Raw genomic sequence first — 14,254 nt, forward strand, 5'->3', positions numbered from 1 at the left:
TAAAAACAGCATGACAATGAAAGGTGATAGCGAGAAAGCTAAAACGCCACTCATATTTCTTTGACTGTAAAGTGACCTTGAGAGTTTTGAAAGGCGCTTATAAATGAAATGTATTATTATTATATTTGTGTGTGTGTGTGTGTGTGTGTGTGTGTGTGTGTGTGTGTGTGTGTGAGCACAGGCAAAAAAAAAATTGGGTCCTAAAATCAAATTTTTATGATTTTCATAAATATGTTTTTTTCATGTTTGAAATTGGGTTCCCACGGGTCAAAACGTTTGCACACCATGTCCCAACCGTGTAGCAAAAACGTGTGTGTGTGTGTGTGTGTGTGTGAGCACCGGCAAAAAAAAATTGGGTCCTAAAATAATTTTTTAATGAGTTTCTTAAATGTTTTCATGTTTGAAATTGGGTTCCCACGGGTCAAAGCTTTTGCACACCATGTCCCCACCATGTCGCAAAAACGTGTGTGTGTGTGTGTGTGTGTGTGTGTGTGTGTGTGTGTGTGTGTGTGTGTGTGTGTGTGTGTGTGTGTGTGTGTGAGCACAGGCAAAAAAAAAATAATTGGGTCCTAAAATCAAATTTTTATGAGTTTCATAAATATGTTTTTTTCATATTTGAAATTGAGTTCCCACGGGTCAAAACCTTTGCACACCATGTCCCCACCATGTACCAAAAAAATGTGTGTGTGTGTGTGTGTGAGAGAGAGAGATTGGGATTGGTCGCTTACAAAAAAAACACCCATAAAGAAGTTGCTATTTTAAAGAAAAAAAAAGTGCAAAAACATCCTGAAGAGGATGAAATTGTAGTTTTCAGAGAAAAACAGCAAATATAAATAAATACCTTCCAAAAAAAAAAATGTAACTGCTACCTCAATTCTTCGTCGCCTTGTCCGTTTTGTGGGCGTGTCTTGTCACTGATCCACCAGAAGCCCCTCCCACTCAATGGGCTTGGCAAACACCTCCCTCTCCAACCACATTTCGTAGCTGTAATGAAAGTCGTCGGGCAGTTCCACGCGCTGTCCCAGCACGCTTTGCAAGCAGTTGTCCACGGGCGCAAAATCGCCATTTTGGTTTTTGTCGTAGCGCCGGCTGTTGAACCTCTCGATGCTTTCGCGAAGGGCGCACTCTTCCGCCTGGAAGTCCCATGGCCGTGCGTCGATATCTGGGTCACGTGGATATCATCGCTTAGTCATGTAAATGACCTAAAAAATATATATTTATTTATTTTTTTTACCGTTCCCGTAAGCCCAGTCGTCGTTGAGGCGATGGCGGACTTTCTGGTAAATGGCCGACATGGTCTTCATGTTGCTTTTCCGCCATTGGCGTCCCAAGTACTTGGTTTGGATTTTCAGGAGCTTCAGTACGTATAGTTGCATCATGGCCTGTTTGACCTTCAGGGCTCTCTTCAAGATGGGGGCTGACTTAAAGACCACTAACATCTGATGGGGAAAGAGATATTTGCTAATGTGATATACAGACGCTCCCCTACTTATGAACATTCGAGTTACGAACAACGGTGCATATGAACAATTTTGTAGTTCGCGTGTGTGGTTGCCGCTGCTCACCCACAGAAAAACTTATCCTGTGACTGTAAAGTGACCTTGAGAGTTTTGAAAGGCGCTTATAAATGAAATGCATTATTATTATTATTCTGATAAAATACAGCATTGAAGCAACTTACGAACAAATTCAATTTACAAACAAATTGAACAAATTCAACTTACAAACAAATTCAACTTACAAACAAATTCAACTTACAACCATTACGAATGTATCTTGTTCGTAAGTTGGGGAGCATCTGGAGTGTCTTCAAATGATTACACCCCCTCCACCCTCATGAGAATGTACATTGCCATCTTACCATAGTCCGAGAGTGTTTCCACTTGGTCAGCTTGTTGAGGATCCTCAACAGGTTGATGCAGGAGAACAGATTCCGCCAACAGAACTGGTTGTTGTCTCCGGTCTCCTGGCGACACACCGAGTACCACCGCAGATTCAAATTTGTGTTCATCTATGTATTTATTGGAATGAGATTCGCAAAATCGGGACCGGTGAGGGGTGTGGGGGAGTGGTTGTAGGGGTTGTTTCAACTCACCAGGCTCTCGGCGGTGAGCTCGGGCATTTCGTGGATGGCGCAGTGGGGAAAGTCCAATGCATATATGCTACATAGAAAAAAAACACGTTTAACTCATTCGATGCCGTCCCTGAAATTTGTTTGGGTTTTCGATAAAGCGCTGGTCAGACCTCTGGCCATGTTTTTGCCTACCACAAAGGGGCAGCATTTTACTTTTTTTCCATGTTAGCGCTTTGTTACAGCTTCAGCTGTTGTTAAAGTGCTATATAAATTATTGTATTGTACTATGTATAGTATTGTATTTTGTACAGCCGTCCCCATTTCAAGCTCCGATAACTCCCATATACTGTAACTTAGGTGTTAACCCATTTTTTTCTGATGAAAAAAGAGAGTAAGGATTCTTACGCTAAATTAAATGTTTATGTCGTTTATTTTTTTTTTGTAGGGGTTGATGATAAAGCACTGGTCAGACCTCTGGCAATGTTTTTTACCTTCCACAAAGGGGCAGCATTTGCCTTTTGTCCATGTTAGCGCTTTGTGACAGATTCAGCTGTTGTTAAAGCGCTATATAAATCTTTATTCTTGATACATTTTGCGCTATCCAATAAGTTATCTGACTGGCTATCTGGCGGGCTACCTAGCGAGCACTTTATTTGCTATTTATTAGCTATGTAACTGGCTTGCTAGCTATCTAGCTAGCTATCTATTAGATATCCTTATCCTCGGGCTGTAAAGTGACCTTGAGAGTTTTGAAAGGCGCTTATAAATGACATGTATTATTATTAGTTATTATTGTATTGTATTTTGTACAGCCGCCCCCATTTCAAGCTCAGATAACTCCAGACGCATATAACTTAGGAATTAACTATTTTTTTAATGAAAGAAGATAGTCTAAGGTTTCTAATGCTGTGTTGAATGTTCATGTAGTCCTAAAACTCAATATTCTGTCAGTCCTGGAAATCGATTGACTATGACCAAAACCCTGGCACTCGAGTGGTGACATTTTTGCACATCATCTGGCATTGGATGAGTTAAAAAAATATATTTGGGTATAAATATACGGAACCAATGAGGGGAATTCGACCTGTTTTTGGCACTGATGTAAGACATGATGTTCTGGTTGAAGAACTTGAGGATGAGCGGGATACAGTTGGCAAACACAGGTGCTGAGAGACGATCTCAAACTGGAGAAGGAAGAAGCTATCTGGTAATTTTTGCAACTCAAAAACCAAATTTTGGCCGGTAGCGTCGAGCAAAAGGCGTCCGTCTACCTGGTAGATGTGGTTGAGTTTCAAGTGCTTGAGGAGTAGCAGCAGCAATGCCGAAATAGCCTTGACAATGATTTCTTTATGGCGGTTGACGTCAATACCCAGTTTCATACTTTGGAGGACGGTAATGCTGTAGGGGCAACCCAAAAAAATAATATGGAGACAGCGTAACAGCACAAGGCGCATCATCCGGCGCGCTTACGGCATCTCCTCAGGCAGAACGTCGGCGAGGATGTTGATGGAGTCTGTTTTGGCTTTGGATGTCGGCGCGGCGGCTAGTAGCAACTTGAGGAGGGCGATCTAACGCACCCAAAAGGAAAAATAAATAGAGTGATACCTCGGTTTACAAACCCCTTGGCTTACGAACTTTTCGGTGTACGAATGTTAAATTTATGAAAATTTAACCTTGGCATACAAACTATTTTTTGGGATACACACGGAGGGCCACAATGAGTTATGTGTCGTTCGCGAACGAGCCTGTTCTCCGAGCAAGGAAATGGAAGCGGACTTTTTTTCCCCGCCCCCAGTATACGGTTAAAGCCACGTGATTGGTCAAGATTGCAGCAGCGGGGAGGTGATTTAAACATTAAAGAGACAAGCATACGACAGAGAGAGTGACAAAATGGCTAGAAAACAGGGACATTTGGACTTATTTCAACGTTGATAGTTCAAAGGCAGAGTGTAGACTGCAAGATTAAAATATCCCATCAATCAGGCTTGCCATCTGTACACTTTGTGCAAAAAGTCGTTTCAACTTTTATAGTTCAAAGGCAGAGTTTAGACTGCAAGGTTAAAATATCCCATCAATCAGGCTCGCCATCTGTACACTTGATGCAAAAAGCTATCAACCCAGCTAAACAGAAGACAAATGATGAGGAACTAGATAAAATTATCGCAGAAAAAGCACCTACAAGGGATCATTCCTCAAGATGGTGAAAGAAGAAGGTTACGTTCCACATTAAGTGTTTAATGCTGCTTAATGCATTAAGTGTTTAAACCTAACTCCATTCCATCAAGCCATCAACGTCCATCACAAAGGTAAATAAAATTACTTTATTATATAGTAGTTTATTTCTTTAATTATAATAACATAGCACATTTATTATACATACAATAAAGTAGATTTTGCATAGTTTTAAGGCTTAGAAAACTAGAAAATTATGTTTTATGGGGACCTGGGAACGGATTACTCTCATTTTAATGGTCTCCTATGGGAAATTATTTTTTGGGATACACATTTTTCGCCTTACACACTCTTTCTGGGAACCAATTAAGTTCGTAATCCAAGGTATCACTGTATACTTTTTCAAAATCCAAGGTACCCATTTTTCACAAAACTCACCACGTATTGAGAGAGGTTAGGGAGTAAGCCCAGGTAGAGCGTCTCCGCTGGCGTATCTTCCACTTCCTCTTCACCCTGGAGGTCCGTCGATTAATAAAAATGACGCGTCGTGAGTACCGAGAGCGTGTGACGAACTCACCAAGGTCAACGGACACTGTTGTAACTCGTCCTCGCGTTTCATCTGCACTTCGGCGATGGAGACGTATTTGTGCTGTAACGTTAGGTTGGATTGAGTACATTTGAATGGAAAGCGTTCCCCTCCGCCCGGCTCACCTGCTTAAGAGTCTTGACACTCTCGTGGATGGGGCGAGGGAGGCCGACGAGGGTCTCGGTGTCACTGAAATAACAAATTAAGAAGTCGACTTTGGATGAAATATACGACGCGGCGATCGATAAGATGGCGGCGGCGGCGGCAGAGGAGCACTGACTTCCCGAGGGTGAAGCCGATGAATTTGTTCCGGCTTGTCTCCAGGAAGTGCTCGATGTCCTTCTCTCTGCGGTTAAGCATGAGATAATTGTGACTTGATGAAAAGAACGCAATTTGCGAGTATTTTAGAGCTGATTAGAACATTTTCAATGTCAATTTCCAAAGATGTCCTAGATGGCGCCGTTAGCCTACTAGCCTTGTTTTTTTTGGTTGTTGTTTTCTTTTGTCGCTTTTTTATTAATAATAATAATAATAAAAAATGTCATTTATAAGCGCCTTAAGGGGGGAAATCAGGTGAAGAGACTCCAGATGTGGCCCAACTTACGAATGAGATACGTTCCGAAGGGTTGTTTGTAAGTTGAATTTGTTCGCAAGTTGAATTTGTTCGTAAGTTTCTTCTATGCTGTATTTTATAATGATAATAATGCATTTCATTTATAAGCGCCTTTCAAAACTCTCAAGGTCATTTTACAGTCATCGGATACGTTTTTCTGTGGGTGAGTAGCGGCAGACACGCGCCAGCGTTCACTCAACCCGGAAGTAACTCAAATAGATAGAAAGTTAGCTAGCTAATAGATAATAATAATAATAATAATAATAATAATAATTAAGCATGTGAGACAATCGCTTTTCGTCAATGGATGCTAGAGCTTGGTGTTTGCTTTCAACATTTAGCTTGTAGTAGACCTGCACATTCGATTTCACCCTGATCGTCCCTGATCCATTGGTGATAATGACGCTTTGATCCTCTCCTCTTTCATCTAGAACTGCTTCATACAACAGAAAGTGCTTAAGATTGAATGACTATGTGTATTTTGTCACTTTTGTTATTTCGTATTTCTTGTTGTTGTGACTTCAAGATGGCGCCGCAAGAGTGGCTGCCTTTACAGCCGCTCCTGTATTTTGCTTTTCTACTTCTTTCTTTCCTTTTCTCTTACTTTCGTCACTTTGCTGGTTTGAAATGTAACTTTTTCAACTGTGAGATTTCTCCACTAATATAAAGGCTATTCCAATCCCACCTCATGCTTGCAAAGGCTACACTAACCTGACTTTGGGGGCCCAGGGGAGACCCTTGGGGAAGTTGACCCTCTCAGCGGGGGGCCGGAGCAGAGGAGGAGGCGGTTGGATGATGACGTCCCGGTCCAACGGGTCTACGTCGCCCTCCATGGCGGCGTCGCCGTCCTCGGGATCGTCCTCCTCGTCGCGCGCGTCGTCGTTTTTGAACGGGTCGCGCTCGTTGTACGTGTCCAGGCTGTCCTGTTTGACCAGCGGCTGAGGACGGGGGGGGGGGGGACGGTGGACAAAAATAATAGATAAATAAATAAGTACTTTTTTGTCCATTCAAATTAAACAAAAATATGTTTTCATATCACATTTTTGTGAATACTTATGATCATTTTTTTAGCAACAGCAAACAAAAGGCATTAAATGTGCACAGTGGGTGGGAGGTGCTACGACTGTCTTCATGGGACGGTGGGACCGACCGACCTATCAAAAATTTGGTTGTGAACAGGTGGACGGGGGACCAGGAAAGGGGATTCGGATTTGGAATTGGAATGAAAATGGAGAATAAGGAGTAGAAATGAAATGAGTCAAGCCGCACCAGGACTACTGGAAGGTTTACATGAAGCTTCATGAAGCCTTTGATTGGACTCTGGTGCATTGCATTGTTGCTTTCAAGTCAAGCAGATTTTTTTTTTAATTAAATCTCATCTTTTTTTCCAACGTATGAATTTAGGTATTTAAAAAAAATGCAAAATGACGTCACACTTGGTGTATGACGTATTATGCATCACAAATAAGGAAGCAAAAAGGTCAGATAGGAGAGAGGAAAGCAAATTGAGGTGAGGGAAATGAATGCAAAAATAAATAAATAAATAAATAAATAAATAAATCTTAATGCATAAGAATTTAAATTAAAAAAAAATATGTGGGTAAAGACCTGCTTCTTGGGAAAGGGACTGTCTCCTTCCAAGCTATCAACAAAGGCACTCTGTGGGGACACAAGGGAAAGGCGCAATGAGACATAATGAGGCAGGTAAGAATGGGGGCGGGGGGGAACCCCATCGGCGAGCCTTGTTTGAGCCCGGTTAAAATGTTTGATGACTTTCAGAAAGTTCGCTTCTATTAAAAAGGGCAAAAAATGTTCATCTCAAGTAAGCGTGTTAGCGCTAAATGTCGCTAAGGCTAATTTTTTTTTTTCTGTCCAGCGTGTGCGTTTCCGTACCCTGCGACTGCGCCGCCCTTTTTTCTGTTGTTGCTGCTGTTCGATGAGCTCCATGGCGGAAGCGGGGGGCGAAGCGGCTCTCATGGCCCGGACCACCTTGATGCTGTCCTCGGGGAGCGGGGGGAGGTTGAGCCGCTGGCGGCCTCGCACCTTCATCTCCTGTAGCTCCTCAAAGCCCCCTAAAGTGAACTAGCGGTTTAAAAAAAAGCAGCAGAGCTTTACTTTTATGCGTTCAAGATGAAAAGCTAACATGCTAAATAAAGTGATAGAGAATAGAAGGTATCATATTTAAAAGTTTCATGCTGTTGTATGCTTAGTTGACGGAACACAAGGCCCACAACGGATGCACAGAAAATCTGGGGTCAATCTGAGGTGAACAGACACAGCTTGTTAAACTGTCATCTTCATGTCGGAAATGTGGCGTTGGACTAATTTACGATTTATAATAACAACAACAACAACAACAATAACAATAATCATAATAATAATAATAATAAAAGCATGTGGGTGCCGCTGCTCACCCATAGAAAAAATATCCTGTGACTGTAAAGTGTCCTTGAGAGTTTTGAAAAACGCTTATAAATGAAATGCATTATTATGAATAATAATGATAATAATATTAATTATACATTTGATTTATAAGCACCTTTCAAAACTCTCAAGGTCACTTTACAGTCACCGGATACGTTTTTCAGTGGGTGAGCAGTGGCAGCCATACGCGCCAGCGTTCACTCAACCCGGAATAACTCAAATAGATAGAAAGCTAGCTAGCTAACAGATAGCTAGATAGCTAATATGTTTCTTGACTCAAATAGCTAGTCAGCTAGCTAGCTAATTGATAGCTAGATAGCTAATATGTTTCCTGACTCAAATAGCTAGCCAGTTAGCTAGGTAATAGAGAGCTAGCTTTTTGTGGCTTTATGTTAACACGTGATTTCCTATGGGCTTACGTACAGAGCTAAACCAAAGAGACTGGTAAACCCCTTCACAGGAAGAGCTCATTAGCCAGGTTACAAAATAAAAATAAAGTTTCCTAATCGCCTTTTTTCATGCGCATTACTCACCAGCATCGTCTTCCAAAGAAGAAGCAGCACTTTCTTCATGGGGAAATGCGGCGCGTTCATACTGCAGAACTTGGTCACCATGGAGAAGAGAAGCAAAGCAAAAGGCTCGCCGTTGTACAGAGGTGCGCCTAAGTAGGGGTGAATTTCACACACTCAGACATGAATGATGGAGACATCGGAGACAAAAACGCTTAGCGCGCAATCTACCCACCGAGTTCGTTCTTGAAGGCCTCCCTGGCCGCTCTCCACTCCGGTTTGTCGTCCTCCGTTTGAACTCGAATGGTCTCCACCATCAGGTACATGATGCTGAGCAAGACTCTTGAAATCGCCAATGCATGTATCATTAACTCATTCACTGCCAGACAATGTGCAAAAATGGGTCCACTCCAGTGCCAGGGTTTTTGTCATAATTACTTGAATTCCAGGACCCACAGAATATTGAGTTTTAGGACGACAAACATTTAATGAAGTGTAAGAAATCTTAGACTCTTATTTCATCAGAAAAAAAAGTAAACTCCTAAGTTATATATGGGTGTGGAGTTATATGAGCTTGAAATGGGGGTCCAAAATGCAGTACAATACATATATATTGGTTTATATAGTGCTTTAACAACAGCTGAATCTGTAACAAAGCACTTGGACAAAAGGCAAATGATGCCCCCTTGTGGAACGGGGGAAAAAAAAATGCCAGAGGTCCGACCAGTGCTTTATCAGCACCCAAAACCAAAATGTAAGCAAATTTGGGAATGGCCCTCCATGTCACAATTTTTAATTCCAGAATACATTGAGGAATAGCAGTGAATGAGTTAACTTTGATCAAAGTGTCAAACAACACGCCCTCACCGAAGTTCCGTACTGTCCGCGAGGGAGATGGCGGGCTTCCTCACCGCGCTGCTGCAAGCTTGGCTGTTACTACAAAAATGGATTGGAATTAGCCTTTATTAGTCTCGCCGTGGAGAAATTGACAGTTCGCAGCAGCAACAAAAGGAAAAGAAGGGAAGAAGTAGAAAAACAAAATACAGGAGCTGCTGTAAAGACAGCCAGCCACTATCTTCAAGTCAAAATAACAAACGTAACAAGACAAAAGATGCATGATTATTATTAGTATTATTATTATTGCATATCTGATTGAATTTTGTAAGCATCACACTGGCTGTCAATCACAATTGGATCTCCAAGGAATTGATACTCACTCCATCTCCATGCTGAGGAGCTCCAGGAGGGCCGTGAAGATGCCCATTTCGTACAAGAGGAAGACGTTACGCTTGGACCAGCGGAGCACGTCCATCTCGGTGTCGCATTCGTCAAACACACCTGGCGCGGTTCAAAAAAATGTAAAATAAAATAATTAATAATAATAATAATACATTTCATTGATAAGCACCTTTCAAAACTCTCAAGGTCACTTTACAGTCACATGATAAGTTTTTCTGTGGGTGAGCAGCGGCAGCCACACGCGCCAGCGTTCACTCACCCCGGAAGTTACTCAAATAGATAGAAAGCTAGCCAGCTAGCTAACAGATAGCTTATAGATAGCTAGCTAGACAGTTAGCTTACTAGCTAGCCATATAGCTAGCTAGGTAGGTAGCTAATATTTAGCCAATAGCTAGCTAGCTAGAAAGACAAAGTAATAAATAAATACATAAATAGCTACATAGATTAAATAAAATTACATTAAATAGAAACAAATAGATACAGCAATTGGATTGGATATTGGATATGCATTTATTAGTCTCACAGTGGAGAAATTTACATTTCGCAGCTTTCTGGTTAGCTGGCTAGCTATCTTTTAGCGAGCTAGATAGTTTTCTATCTATTTGAGTTACTTTTGTGTTGAGTGAACGCTGCCGCATGTGGCTGCCGCTTCTCACCCGCAGAAAAAAAATACGATCCTGTGATTGTAAAGTGACCTTGAGAGTTTTGAAATGCGCTTATAAATGAAATGTATTATTTAACTCATTCACTGAGTTGACCTTTGACCCCAATGGCAGCGAATGAAGCAAAAATGAAGCATTAGCATAGCGATCGCGAGGGCCGAGAAGCTACGTACCCTGAGCGAGGTAGAGAATAGCCCGCGCCACCTTCAGCCTCTTATCCCGATCGGTCACCTCCAGCGCATCCAATAATTTCATCACGTACGTACGGCGCTCATCCGCGCTCAAATCGATCCAACGTCGATCACGGGCTGCGAGGTGAAAGGTCATTTTTCAAGGACAGACATATTTTTGATGAAACTGAGTAAGAAACTGGTGCCATAGACTCAGTAACATTGAGGCTATTTATTCCGCCATCTTAAAAAAAATTGCATAAGAGCTTTGATGTTGCATCATCTTACACCAAATCGGTTTATTGGAGAAAAGGAAGTATGGCATACATGTCAGCAAAAAATGTGATGTATTTTAAACTACACACATATCGTACCATGGCTTCGGAAGTCTTCCTCAAAGTTGTCTCTGTTCAAGGTGAATTCTGGTTCCTCGGTGTAGCTGTAAAGCTCTGGGAAGGACAATAAGGCACACGTGAGCGTCAACCGCAGGGAACAGGTTGCGCTCGGAGGCATGTGACGCGGGCTTTTGTTGAACTGGTTTAAGACTATCATAATTTTCGTTTGCGACATAAGTTGTTTTGTGGGGGAAAAAAAAACGAGAAAATTTGGTACCTGAGAGTTCGGCGAAGAGCGTATCCGTGTCGCCGTATTCAAACTCCATGTTGGGAGATTCCAGAGAGTTCTGGCAGACAAGGCAACAGTACATTTTGCAATGATATTCCATAAGGGATAATAACATTTGAACGCAAATATTACCGTGTACATCAAATAAGTGTTTAACTCATTCATTGAAATAAATAAATTATAATAAATAGAATACAATAAATAAAATACAATTATAAATAGAAATAAGAGAGCTAGTTAGCTAACTGTCTAGCTGGCTATCTATTAGCTATGTGTTCGCTAGTTGGCTAGCTTTCTATCTACAGTAAAGTCTCGTTATATCGATATCGGATATATCGATAGTCCCGGTTATATCGATACTATTTCTATGCACGCACGGAGAAAATTACATGCAAACAGGGTCGGATATATCGATAGTCCCGGTTATATCGATATTTTTTCGGACTCCCTTGAATATCGATATAACGAGACTTTACTGTATTTGAGTTACTTTTGTGTTGAGTGAACGCTGGCGCATGTGGCTGCCGCTTCTCACCCGCAGAAAAAAATACGATCCTGTGATTGTAAAGTGACCTTGAGAGTTTTGAAAGGCGCTTACAAATGAAATGTATTATTTTCATCAGATAAAAAAGTTAATTCCTAAGTTATATGGATCTGGAGTTATCCGAGCTTGAAATCGGGGTGGGTGGACAAAAATACAATGCAAAATATACTGTATATTGATTTATAGTTTTTTAACAGCTAACATGGAACAAAGGGAAATGCTGCCCCCTTGTGGAAGGGAACAAAAATTGTCACCCAAGCATGAAAAAACCAAAACCGGAACAAATTCGGGAATAGCGCTCTACGTCATATTTCCAATTCCCGAATAAATTCGTGAATGACAGTGAATGAGTTAAAAAAAGATCAATGCGTTTCAATAAAAGCATTGACATTGGGTGACATTTCATAAATGTCATTAATTCAACTAATCAATTGCAGAAAATAATTAACATGTCATTTAAAAGGTACATAAAATAGTACCAAACACTCGAAGCCATTTAAATAGTGACGTCAATGCAGGGTTGCTCATTATTTTTTCATCATGCCTTTGAAATGAAAATCAATCATGTGACCTTTGTAATGTTCTGACTACGTCAAAATGTCAGTGACAGGAGGTAGGACAACAAGGACAAATCTGCATTTTGTTGTTAAATGATATTGTCCGATCGACGAATGAAAACATTAGATGTCATTTGGGTCGCAAACAGCAGCCACATTTCGCCACCTGCAGTCACCACGTCGAGTAACACCGCAGGATTTACAAGTGGGGGTTATTTTTAGGACGCGTTCCACAAAATAAGCGCTCAAGTGTGCCTGTCTGCATGCATGCTTTGGAGACAGCCGCTAGAAAAAAAGAGACGAGCAGCTGTGTCCTAAAAAGCTCCCCAGCAACAACCGCGCCTCGGAGAAAAAAAATATACACATTGTGCCGTTTCCGACGGACACGAACGTCTCTCGGTTATACCCACCTCGGACTCCTTCTGCTGTTCCTTGAACACATCTTTCCCTTTCGACCTCAGTCTGTCGCCGTTGAGGTTATTGAGCACCTCCATGTCCTCCGCCAACATCTTGTTGGGAGGACCGACGCGGGCTCAAGCGCCGGTCTCGGGGGACCGGAGGGGGTCGGTGGGCGAGTAGACGACGGCACACCGGCGGGAGGACAAGTTGGGAGTTTCTGCTTCCTCGTTTTCGCGCCCCACGCCTCCTTTGCTTGAAAACGTGTGTTGGATTTGTCGTACGAGCACACCTCGAAAGGGCGGAGCTTGATAGTGATCGCTTGGGAAAGGAGGCGTGCACACACCAATTCGACAAGTTCAAAAAACAAAACACTTTGACGACAATCAATACAACTGATGTCGTCGACATTAGCCTTCCCAAATCGTTTTTGGTGAAGCGTTAGCATTCATAGTGGTACCAAATAGAAATGACCACTTATAAAGGCGCTTATAAATGTAATGTATTATTATGATTATTACTGTAGTACATTTACTGTGCTTTTTATGCATGTCCTGTACTGTGTCAACTAAATTTGGCCTTGTAAATATTTCTTTGTACTCATACACATGTTAAGTTACCAATACATGTAAGGGTTCGCTACATCACTGTTTTTCATCTATCGCAGGTGGTCCCGGTACACATTAACAGTGATAAACAAGGGATTACTGTACAGTATTGTACAAGGTGGGCCAAAAATAGCATGTTAACTTCTTACAGTACAGGATGAGGAAAAAGGAACAAAAGAAAGCCTATAATATGCCATTTGTAATATTAAACTGGGGGACGAAATGCAATTTGATTACTTTTCAGAATCGCTTTTTGTACGATAAATATAGTACATATAAAAGACAATGATGAGAGAAGAAATAAAGGCTGGCAGTCAGCTGAGCTGGACGCTGATGAGGTCAGGGAGGTCTCCACAGACCACGGCAGCAAGCACACATACGCGACACCCCCCACCCCCTCATCAACGCATCACAAAGACATCATAACAGAAAAGCGCCATTTTTATTTTTCCACTTTTTACATGTTTATTGGAGATTATTGCTCGTCTACCATCGTCACTTTCTGTCCACAGAATGGACAAAACACACTGGGGAATTTTCAGCATTTTTTTTTCAAAGATTTACAACAATAAATACAGATGTTTTTTTTCGTCCTACTTTTTTGTTTAAAGGTTGTCATATCTGTAGATAGAATGTGCGTATTCTACATATATTTATATTACATACACGATGCTGGTGTCACCCCTGCCCACCCACCTGATCAGTTTGAGGCTGACAAAAAAGGGAAATTCGCTCATCCTCAAAGGCGCAGGTTTAGATCCTGAGGCAGTTGTTTTTTTTTGAAGCACAAACGAAGACGGACACTCGCACGCAACGCAAAAGACTGAAATTGAGCGTTTGATGCTATCTCGCAATTTCACTGCATTTAGCGCACGTGAAAATTCACATTTCGAGCGCCATAAATGTGACGATATAGCAAAAAAAAAAAAAAGAATTTCAGCCTGGAAATTAAAATTTATAAAAGGCAAATTAGGATCTATTTTGTTTCGTCCTGTAGATTTTGGCATCTTTGTTAATATAATCACAGTATTCCTTCTTATAGGTACATTTTGTTACACGCATAAATAGGATATTTC

General features: G+C 41.4%; 1 protein-coding gene across 1 annotated transcript; it reads right to left on the reverse strand.

Annotated features, from left to right (window-relative positions):
* Window positions 1-142: 142 nt before the first annotated feature.
* Window positions 143-12,849, reverse strand: strip2 (striatin interacting protein 2). Its single transcript, XM_088988776.1, is given in 23 exon segments — window positions 143-1,162; window positions 1,235-1,439; window positions 1,862-1,966; window positions 2,096-2,162; window positions 3,159-3,237; window positions 3,240-3,258; window positions 3,346-3,472; window positions 3,545-3,642; window positions 4,685-4,759; window positions 4,824-4,895; window positions 4,958-5,021; window positions 5,113-5,178; window positions 6,157-6,383; window positions 7,054-7,104; window positions 7,339-7,527; window positions 8,403-8,530; window positions 8,614-8,720; window positions 9,246-9,314; window positions 9,596-9,716; window positions 10,453-10,587; window positions 10,824-10,898; window positions 11,062-11,131; window positions 12,585-12,849. Coding segments are annotated over 23 exon segments (2,499 nt in total). The 5' UTR covers window positions 12,684-12,849; the 3' UTR covers window positions 143-911.
* Window positions 12,850-14,254: the final 1,405 nt, after the last annotated feature.

This window comes from Hippocampus bargibanti, linkage group LG22 (genome assembly GCF_051943395.1).
Source record: "Hippocampus bargibanti isolate YZ-2025 linkage group LG22, ASM5194339v1, whole genome shotgun sequence".
Lineage (NCBI taxonomy): Eukaryota > Metazoa > Chordata > Actinopteri > Syngnathiformes > Syngnathidae > Hippocampus > Hippocampus bargibanti.